Source organism: Nematolebias whitei, chromosome 1 (assembly GCF_014905685.2).
Source record: "Nematolebias whitei isolate Nwh7 chromosome 1, NemWhi1, whole genome shotgun sequence".
Taxonomy (NCBI): domain Eukaryota; kingdom Metazoa; phylum Chordata; class Actinopteri; order Cyprinodontiformes; family Rivulidae; genus Nematolebias; species Nematolebias whitei.
This window is the reverse complement of record NC_056498.1, coordinates 88,830,141-88,841,440: the sequence shown is the minus strand read 5'-3', so window position 1 is coordinate 88,841,440 and position 11,300 is coordinate 88,830,141. Positions and strand designations below refer to the sequence as shown.

Genomic DNA, 11,300 nt, shown 5'->3' with positions numbered 1-11,300 from the left:
ATATATATATATATATATATATATATATATATATATTCCTACTTTACAGTTTTTCACTTATCTTGTCTTCAGGGTACAGATCCCCTGCGGTAAACAAGGGACTACTGTATACGCTCAATTCAAACTGTGTGTCTGTGTGTGTGCACTTACTTTCAGAGGTGTGTTTAAAACTGAGCCCCATAACTTCTCTCTGAGAAGCCATCATGGTGTCCAGAAGAGGAAACCACAGATCCTGTAAGCAGAAGCAAACAATTAATTATGAGACAGATTCCTGCTGTATAACACAAACACACACACGTGCACACATTTGTCTTTCTATCTTTACAGGGACTTTGCATTGACTTCCATTCATTTTTCATTCATTTGTATAGCCTAAACTTAACCCATCCTCAATGCACACCTTAGTCCTAAACCTAACCCCTAACTCACCAATGACACTTCTTCTTATGGGCTTTGAGCACTATAAGGAGCAATTGGTCCTCACAATGTAGTATAGGTTGGAAAAATGGACCGTACAAAGTAACATAAACAAATACACACACACACAGAACTAACTTACTTTTCTCTGTTCCTGGTCAAGTTTCTGACAGTTTCGATGACATAAAGAAATGATGTTATTCAGTGAATCATTGACTCTCGTCAGCTTTACATCACTATCTGTTTCCTCTTCGTTCAGTCTTTCTGCTCCTCCTCCTTCACTCTCATCAGCGATGGCAGACAGCCTTTCTTTCAGGGTCTTTACAGAGAAGGTTAAAAAAAGTAATAAAACCTATAAAGAACACCAGCTGCTGAAAGTGTTAACTTTAAGTACTTGAATGTTGTATGGATTTTCATTTTGTTTCAGTTTAGACCTATATTTCACATATGAAGCTACTAAAGTTTATTCATGTTGCGGTACATTTAAATCATGAATATGGCTGTAGCTGCATCTTTACGCCTGTTATTTATATGTCAGTGTGGAAAAATTGTTAACTAGTTTTTTAATTAATCCAGTAAAGAGCTACTCTGGGAGGTTTTCTACCTGCAGCAAGTCATCAAATGCTCCATGAATATCTCCCTTCTTCTCCAGCAGGTAGGCTGTAGCCTCATTACAGTGGTATTTCTTTGTAATCTATAAAGCAAAAGAGATCAGTAAAAAACATCACATCATACTACATATTAAAACATTTAAAGATGTTAACAAAAATAAGGACAAGGTGAAGAGTGACAAAACTAACTGTAGCCTGAAATCTACAGATACACAAGATCACTACTCGGAGCTGATTAACAAGTTCAATTAAGGGTATTGATTGTGTTAAAAAAAAAGTGTTGTAAGCTCAATCATCCAGGTATTCAGGTATTCATAGCAATGAAGGCTACTTAAGGGACAGATCTGGTTGGCAGGCTGAAGACTGACCAAGTCCTCTGGATGGGGGACGAAACATTTCTTCACTTAAACAGGTCCAGATGACATAATTTAACCATTTTTGCTACTGATTGTGTAATTTCATTGGGTTTCAGCAGTGAGCGGGGAATATTAGGCTGCGAGTAAAGAGTCTAAATTCTGATGAGTTACAAGCAGGAAAAAATGGTGACTAAGCAGTAGATTGTAAAAGTTTTCACCCCTCTTGACATTTTCTCTTTGCATCTTTAAAATCTGTAATTTTTAAGGAATCTGGGGAAGTCTTTTAATTTATAAAATAACTACAAAACCCACTATTACCACTATTACCACTATTCTGCTCCGCTCCTGTATCCTGGAACACCTTGCAAAAAGATCTGAAGGTCTCGACCTTGACCTCTCTAAGGGACTTTAAACGTATGGACTGAAGTACACTTTATATCTCCTTTCTATCGTACCAAGCTCTTTACAACACAATCTGTATCCTCATTTACCCATTCATACATACAGCACTCTACTAGATCTAGACAAAGACTAATCAGAGCTTTATCACATTCATACACCAATGGGACACACATCAGAGGCAATGAGGGGTTCAGTGTCTTGCCCAGGGACACTTCAGCATGTGACTGCTGGTGGAATCGAACCCCCAACTCTTGCATTCGAGGACGACTGTTCTAACCACTCAGCCGTAGCTGCCCACATATTGTGTATGGTTTTTGTACTACTAGTGCTTAGCATATTTTTTGGTAAACATTTTTCTTAGTTCATATCTTAGATCTTATTACTGTTTTTCTTTACAATTTATACTTTTGTTGGATGTAACTGGGACCATGTGTACACAGTTTTGTTCCACCACATGTGCCACATGTGGTGCGAAGAGCAAAGAAACTGACTTTTGACTTTGATTAAACATCTGCTAAGTTCATGGCAAAAACCAATGCAGACATGTTCCTGTTTTTAGTATCTTACATCGCTTTATAATGTAGCTGATTTTGTTTAGTTTTTATTTCATTTCTTCTATTTTTTATTTGATATACTTTTTCTATGATTGTTTATTGTTGTCTGTACCTCATCTGTGTTCTTTGTTAAAATCATGTCTCTCTTGTAAATGAGTTCTTGACGCTCAATGAGACTAACCTGTAGAAATAAAGGTTGAATATAAAGGTATAAAATATTTTTATTGTTTGCGTTCAACAATCTTGTTGCTACATACATACATGTCTTCAATTTGTACTGCATTTTACATTTTACAATCTCAAAGTGCTAAAATATAAAATATCTAAAGACAATAAAATATGTACTAAAATAGGACTAAAAAATTTTAAAAGCTAAAAAAAAAAACCCTGCAAGATTAAAATACTTTTAAACACTATAAAATCTTTTGAATAAAAAGGTCTTCAGTCCTTTCTTAAAACTTTCTGTAGTCTGGGGTATCCTTAGATGGTCAGGGAGGTTGTTCCACAGATGAGGAGCAGCAGAGCAAAAGGCCCTGTCACCCATGGTGCACAGTTTTGTCCGGGGAGGGTGGAGCTTTTAGGAATTTGTGGAGCGGAGGGACCGTGTTGATGTCTGAGTAGTGAGCAGTTCTTTAAGATAGTGTGGAGCATTGCCGTGAATGGATTGGTGGGTGAGTAAGGAAACTTTGTATTCAATACGGAGCGAAATGGGAAGCCAGTGCAGGGATTTAAGGATTGGGGTGATGTGATCATGTTTCCTTTGCTTCATCAGAATCCTGACTGCACTGTTCTGTACATATTGAAGTTTTTGAATGTGCTTGGATGGAATTCCATAAAAAAGTGTATTGCAGTAATCCAGTCTTGAGGAAACGAAAGCATGGACAAGTTTTTCAGCATCGGAAAAGGAGAGTATTGGACGGAGTTTGGAGATGTTTTTCAGATGAAAGAATGAAGTCTTGCAAGTATTTTTGATATGGGATTCAAATGTAAGATGAGAATCAAATCTTACCCAAAATTAGTCACTGTATCGGCAAAAGGAATGTTTTGGTCAGAGAAGATTATTGTAGAGATAGATGTTGAGTGAGTCTGATGTGGGGTACCAACCAAAATAGCTTCTGTTTTTGATGTGTTTAATTGGAGAAAGTTGGCATTCATCCAGGCTTTTACCTCTTCAAGACAGGTAGTGAGAGAGGAGAGTGATGAACCTGTAGAATCTATTTTGATATAGAGCTGCAAGTCATCTGCATAACAATGAAAGAGATCCTGTGATGAATGATAATGTGACCGAGGGGGAGGATGTAGAGGGTAAATAATGTGGGCTCAAGGATTGACCCCTGAGGAACACCACAAGTGACTGTGTGAGTCCAAGATCTTGCTTCCTCAATGGAAACATACTCAAATCTGTCAGAGAAGTAAGAGCGGAACCATTCCAGTGCTGTCTCAGTCAGTCCAACAGTGTGTTGTAGGCGGTGGAGAAGGATGCCATGATCCACAGTATCAAAAGCTGGGCTCAAGACCAGGAGGATCAGAAGGGAGGGAGAACCAGCATCAGCTGCCATCAGAAGATCATTTGTGAACCTGACCAGAGCTGTTTCTGTGCTATGAGCTGAATGAAAGCTGGACTGGAATACCTCATAGATATTATTAGTGGTGAGGTGGTCATGTAGACGGGCTGCCACAATTTTTTCCAGCACTTTGGACAAAAATGGACGGGGGGCAACAGGTCTATAGTTGACATGATGGGCTGGATTCAAGGTGGGCTTTTTAAGAAGAGGTTTGATGATTGCTATTTTCAAGGTAGGTGGGACAAAACCAGTTTGGATGGAGAGGTTCCTTGATCTTCATGCTGTCTCTTGTTTGGCAGTATAGACAGTAAATACAGCATGCATGACATTTATGCACTTTAGATAAATATTTACAAGAATATCCCAAGTTACTTTAATTAATCCTCAGTATTTTGTAAAGGTCCGTTACTTAAAATCAAATTGAAAATCTTTTTACACCAGGTTGTAAGGCAATAACACAATAACATAAAAATGGCTAAATACTTTTACAAGTCAGTATGGACTTTAATACATTACACCATTGTTGATGTGACAATTTCATTTCAAATAGGTACAAATATAAAAAAATTACTTGTATGGCTTCCTCTAGTCTGTAGTGTTGGGAGGTCTGGAGAAAGACCAGGAGTTGTTCGGGAGCATATTGGCACATCAAGTCGAGCAGAAGTTCATGGAGTTCAGAGTCCAAAAGCAAGGTGGACCCTGAATGAGATCCTTCTCTGTAAAAATAGAGCCAAAAGGAAATGAAAGGTGCAAAAGATACAAGATGAGCTCAGAGGACAGAAGGCACCTGTTTAAGAACTGCAGGTGTAGGAGAGGGCAGGAGGCAAACCGTACCGTGGCTCCAAAAGACAGCTGAGGAATCTGAAAAGCAGTTGGTCATCCTAGAGAAGCACATAAGAAAAGACAGAAAGTAAAGAAAATAGCCATCTTCGAAAATTAATTCTTAAATTATTTGTTTGACTTAATACAGAAGTAAACATTGTATTATTGTTCTTATTCCACTTATTAAAATTGTACTGATTGGCTCTTATACCAATAAAAATTTCCAAATAAAAAGTACTGTTTACATGTTTTAAAAATATTGAAAAAGTGCATGTGTTCAAGTCTAAAGGGAGGAAAAATGATCAGCAGCTGCACACAACTACTACTAAGAACTTCACCTTGAGCTCAGAGATGATTGACCGCAGCTCATCTGCAAAGTGCCACACCATGAGGTCAGCTTGTTTGCTGGGGTCGAGGCTCACAAGATCCTGGGATAAATTTTTACACACAGTCACAAACAGACCAAATCAACCAGAGGATATTTTAAAAACAAATATTCATTAGGGGATAAGTTTACTAATTTACAACATAACCAACCAGCTCAACAGTTTTCCTCTTATTTTGCCAAAACACAAAAAATATGATGAGTGACTCAGAAAAAGTGGGGGTACCAATACAAATAAATTAAATAAAATAACAAATAACTGCCTGAGATGTTAAAAATTATCAGATGGCTTTAAGTTTCACAGAATCATTAAAAATAGGAAAAACAATTGTGAACAAAATGATCATCTGATAGGCAGGTAGTGCTTCCCAAAGAAAGAGCAGAAGGACTAGGCCGGTGGAAGACATCTCTTTCCTGCCACAAGGTTTTTCATCCACTCATCCATGCAGGTCTTCAGATAGACTGCTGTGAATGAGGGGGAGCTGGACCTGGAGGAATACACATCTACTGTCCTTGGATCAAGAGTGTCGATGATGTTACCACCACCAGGACTGTGAAGAGCTACCCGAACCAGAAACCCTGGCTGAATGCAGAGGTGCGCACCCTGCTGAAAGCCAGGGACACTGCCTTCAGGTCATGGCAACTCACAGGAGCTGAGGACTAGGAAAGAGCTGGCTGCTAGTATTAAGAGGGCCAATGCCAAATATGCACAGAGGATCCAGGGTCAATTCACTTCACAAGATCCATGGAGCATGGGGAGGGGCATTAAGTGTATAACAGATTATAAAAGCAGGGGTGCACAATACCCTAGAGACCCATCATTGCCTGATGCCGTCAACAGGTTATATTCACGCTTTGAAGACCCGAACAGACCACCCAGCACCAGACTCCCTTCGCCACCAGCAGCGTGACCTCAGCTGAAGTAAGGAGTACCTTCAGGAGGATTAATCCTCACTAACAACTGGCCCAGACAACATACTGAATGTCAAGGTGCTGACACAGCAGCACATATCAACAATCAAGTGGCATTACAGTGATTTTTTTCACAGTAATTTTCACAGTGATAATCCTGACTAGGGATTCATGAGCCTAACAGACTCAAGGTAGAAGCTGTTCCTCAGTCTAGTGGTTCTACACTTAATGTTCCTCAACCTCCTGCCTGAGGGGAGTGGGGCAAAAAGTGTGTGTGCTGGGTGAGTGGGGTACTTCATAATGCAGGTGATCCACCTTTGATGGTGGGGAGATCGACTCCAACATCTTCTGTGCAGCCTTCAACACTCTCTGCAAAGCTTTTCTTTCTGCAGCTGTGCAGCCTCCATGCCACATGTTGAAGCTGGAGCACAGGATGCTCTCCACTGCACACCTGTAGAGGGAGGTGAGGACTGAGCTTCCCAGTCCAGCTCACCTCAGCTGCCTGAGGGTTAGGGTCAATTTATATTTTACTGTTGTTGGATGTAACTGGGACCTTGTGTACACAATTTCATTCCACCTCATGTACCGCATGTGGTGTGAATGACAATAAAGAACCTTGACTTGACTTTATCTATTTTCAGCTGCTTATCTGTGATTGGGTCATGGAAAAAATAGTTCCAGCAGGGAAACGTGGACATCCCTCTCCCCAGTGACGTTCTCCAGCTCCTCTTTGGAGATCCTAAGGTGTTTTGCATGCAAGAGAAGTTATATAACCCCTCAAGTGAGTTCTGGGTCTGCACTGGTCTTTTTCAAACCCTCTGAAGAAAGGAACCGAAGGTGTCCTAATCAAAATACCCGAAACACTTCAACTAACTCATTTAGATGAGAAGGAGCAGCTGTTTTTTTTTTGTTTGTTTGTTTTTCCTAGAATTGCGCCGCTCAAGGTGGCTGCATGTTGGAGCAGCTCTGTTACTTTCATTCTGAGATTTTGCTTTTGGAAACTTTAATTCCTCTTTTTCTGGATGTAAATCACATTTTTTGGATGATTGTTTCCTCTGGTATCAGATGCTGTGCAGCCGGAAGGATTTTCACTGAGATTTTTTTGGTTTTGGACATTTGTTATGATGCGTAACCATGGCAACAAGGCAGTTTTCTACAACAACAGCAGCTGATTAACATCTCAAAGCTCAAATAATTTCTCAACTATGGCCCCAACTCTCAAATGAGTTGAAAAGGATGTTATGTGGACGCATTCTCATCTACCTGCCAGCTGTGCTCGAGTGCCAGACCACTGAGATCCTGGAACTAGCAGGAAACACGGCTCATGACAGCGGAAAGACAGGATCGTCCCTCAGCACCTACAGTTGGCTGTCCACAGCTATGAGGAGCTCAGCAGACTGCTGGGAGGAGTGGCCATCGCTCTGGGAGGAATTCTGCCCAGCATTCGGGCAGTCCTACAGTCCAGGGGAACCAAGAGGCCAGCCGAGTCTGGGAGGACTGATCGGACGGCATCTGCAGCCAGTTTCTTAGGATCCACTGAGGAATGGACCTTTACAAGAGCCATCAGCATCTATAACATCTCTTAATGAAATGAGGATAACGAGTTACAACAACAAAATGATTTCCCTCTGGGATTAATAAAGTATTATTGAATTGAATTGAATTGAATTGTTTTACTTCATGCTTCCCTCACATGATGGAGTTCCTCAACTTATCTCTAAGTTTGAGCCTGCCTACCCTCTGGGGGATGTTCATTTCAGCCACTTGTATCTAATATTTTTTTCCAGGTATAGTCTACATGTCTTTACCATTGTTGAAGGTTGGAAAAGACCAATAAATCAGAAGATTTGCTTTTGGGCTCAGCTCTTTCTTAACCATCATGCACTGAAGGGTCTAGTTCACTGGTCAGTCTCCCACTCCATCCTATCATCATTCGTGAACAAGATTCTCAGAAACACAAACTCTTCTGTTTAAAGGGAAAAATAGCCCCTGATCCAAAGGAAGCAGTCCACCTTTTTCTGGTTGAGAGCAATGGCTTCAGATTTAGAGGAGCTGACTCTCATCTCAGCTGCTTCACACTTGGCTACAAACCACCCTACTAAACACTGAATGTCATGGTTTTAGGACGCCAACAGAAGCACATGATCTGCAAAAAGCAGAGGTGAGCCCCTGAGGTTCCTGAACACCCTCCTGTATCTAGAGATCCTGTCCATGAACACCACAAACAGGACTGGAGACAAAAGACAGCCCTGGTGAGGTCCAATCTGCACCAAGTCTGAGCTTTACTTTGTGCCGAGAAGATGGACACAGCTCTCACTTTGTATAAACAAGATCCAGACAGCACACTTATGTAGTTACTCAATTTTTCACGATTGTGACTGAAATAAGCAGCAAAAACTGGTCTTGTAGGTCTGTCTGCTGATGTACTAACCTGTGTATGTTGAAGAACTTTGCTCTTCACTTGTTGTTTTTCCTCAGAGGTGTAGCCGGGCAGGGACATTAGATTGTGTATGTAGCTGAAGACTTCCAACTAACACAAAGGGACAGAAAATATTACCACATGCTTTATTTATGTGGGAAAATATGATATCAAAATTACACATTTGTACTTGGAATATATTCACCAAATTTTCTGGTAAATCCAAATAGCACAATACCTTTCGAAGGGGGTCTCTTAAATAGCAGTCGATAATCCTGTCATACATATGTTTCTTCTCATAAAGAAATTCACAGATTTGGTAGCTGTAGATAGAGACCCAAAGACATGTAACTCAGGTAACATAACACAATAGAGTAAAAACAGTAACTTATGACTTATACACTGTACTACACTGCCTGGCCAACAAAAAAAAGTCACCACCAAAAGAAAAGGTCACGTTAATATTTCGTTGGACCGCCTTTAGTTTTGATTGTAGCATGCATTCGCTGTGGCATTGTTTCATTAAGCTTCTGCAATGTCACAAGATCTATTTCCATGCAGTGTTGCATTAATTTTTCACCAAGATCTTGCATTAATGATGGCGGATTCAGACCACTGCACAAACCTTCTCCAATACATCCCAAAGATTCTCAATGGGGTTAAGGTCTGGACCCTGTGGTGGCCAATCCATGTGTGAAAACGATGTCTCATGCTCCCAGAACCACTCTTTCACAATTCAAGCCCGATGAATCCTGGCATTGTCATCTTGGAATATACCCGTGCCATCAGGGAAGAAAAAATCCATTGATGGAATAACCTGGTCATTCAGTATATTTAGGTAGTCAGCTGACCTCATTCTTTGAGCACATACTGTTACTGAACCTAGACCTGACCAACTGCAACAGCCCCAGATCATAGCACTGCTCCCACTTGTACAGAAGGCCACATTTTCTTCCAGCCACATTTCTTCCTCGAAGACGATGGGTCCCCACTATCCTTCCAGTTTTTAATAATGCGTTGGACATTTCTTAACCCAATTTTAGTATCCTGATGCATGCTCAATTTTAGTAGTTTCTGCAATCTCCTTAGAAGTTTTCTCTGCTTGATGCCAATGATTTGACCCTTCTCAAACAGACTGACGTCTTTTCCACGACCACGCGATGTGTCTTTTGACATGTTTATTTAAGAAATGAGAAGCAACTCATTGCACCAGTTGGGGTTAAATAACTTGTTACCAGCTGAAAGATAATCGTCCATGCAGTAATTATACAATAGGAGGCTCATACCTATTTGCTTAGTTAAATCCAGGTGGTGACTTTTTTTTTTTTTTTTTTTTGGCCAGGCAGTGTATTATGACACGTTTTATATCTGTTCTCTTATGTGATAGATAAAAAAACAAAAATTTGTTATTTTAAACATTACATGAAAATCAAATAAAAAGCAGCACAATGAGGCTGACCACCAAATCATAGACTCCCTAATGATTCACTGGTTAATGTTAATAATATTAACACATTAAACAACAACAACAAAAATCAATGACTAAAGCTGAACCGTACAACTTTGTAAAAATAACTGGATGTAAGTAACCATTAGTCTTTCTTAATGGTGGCTGTCCTTTGGCTTGTTGAATAGTAATCCTATATTTTTCTGAGTTCATAAGCATTAACTTTTGTTTCTGCTTTATTCTTTTATATTGTATGTCTTCTACTTTCAAGCCATGATGTAAATGTAGCTATATTTTGAATTTCCTATCAGGAAGACAGCAGATCGTTTGGGTTGGTAGTAACATAATTTCATGCTCCATCATACTGAGCGTAGTGGTCCTTCAGGGATATGTGCTCAGTCCTTGCTCTTCACTCTGTTGGTGTCAAAAAAACTAAAGATCTGATTGTAATTTTAAAAAATACAGGTTGAATTGAGGTTGTGATTAAATGGATTGTACTTATATAGCGCTTTTTTATCTTATTGAGATACTCAAGCAACAAATCAATCTAAAGAGATTAATCATTAGAAATTACATTAGAAAAATATGAATACAATAAAGATATTTAGGTACAAAGTTAATGGTTACAGTGGTTATCCTGATGCATGCTCAATAATCCAGGAAGAAAAATCTAAAAAAAGTTAAATCTGGTCCTCTAGACATTCAAAAAAAAAAAAAAAAAAAGCAAAGCAAAACAACAACAACAACAAAAAAGTAGAAACGTTTTGTCTTTCATCCGAAAGACTTCCTCAGTCTGAGGTGCTGTATTCAGCTCAGTCTCTTAAATAGCACCTTCTCAGAGTGGATCAACCAGTTTTGCTACTGACAACCAAAACCAGCTGCTCACATGCTCAAGAAGGACCATCAGCCTAACAAAGGATCATTAGCACACTGATGGCTGTTTACTATTCACAGAGGGCTGAGTGATACTAGCAATCACAGCATTGTAAGAGGGGGACAGGTGAACCCGGAGGCCTCCACCCCTGTTTAATGATGGACGATATCTTTTCACAAAGATGGCCTCCTTTACTCCTTTCTCAAACCATCGTTCCTCTCTGTCCAGGATGTGAACATCTTCATCCCTGAAAGAGTGACCGCTGGCCTGGAGATGAGTGTAGACCGCAGAGTCCTGGCCTGATGATGTTGATCTTCTGTGCTGGTCCATCCTTTTGGCCAGTGGCTGTTTTGTTTCCCCGATGTAAGACTGATCACAGCCCTCCTGACACTGAACAGCATACACAACATTACTCTGTTTGTACCGGGGGACTGGATCTTTGGGATGAACCAGTCTTTGCCGTAATGTATTTTGGGGTTTAAAAGCCACCGGGACGTTATGTTTAGAAAATAAACATCTCAGTTTCTCTGATACTC

The 11,300-nt window shown here is 40.0% G+C and overlaps 1 protein-coding gene across 1 annotated transcript in view; it reads right to left on the bottom strand.

Moving 5' to 3' along the window:
* Positions 1–11,300, bottom strand: part of vps8 (VPS8 subunit of CORVET complex) — a 79,665-nt gene that overhangs the window by 18,104 nt on the left and 50,261 nt on the right. Inside the window, exons 31-38 of the mRNA XM_037688234.1 lie at positions 8,682–8,766; positions 8,456–8,554; positions 5,066–5,155; positions 4,740–4,786; positions 4,477–4,621; positions 1,022–1,111; positions 560–736; positions 151–232 (exon numbers count right to left, since the gene is read on the bottom strand). Of these exons, the coding sequence (XP_037544162.1) occupies positions 151–232; positions 560–736; positions 1,022–1,111; positions 4,477–4,621; positions 4,740–4,786; positions 5,066–5,155; positions 8,456–8,554; positions 8,682–8,766 (815 nt within the window). The remainder of the gene's footprint in view (positions 1–150; positions 233–559; positions 737–1,021; positions 1,112–4,476; positions 4,622–4,739; positions 4,787–5,065; positions 5,156–8,455; positions 8,555–8,681; positions 8,767–11,300) is intronic.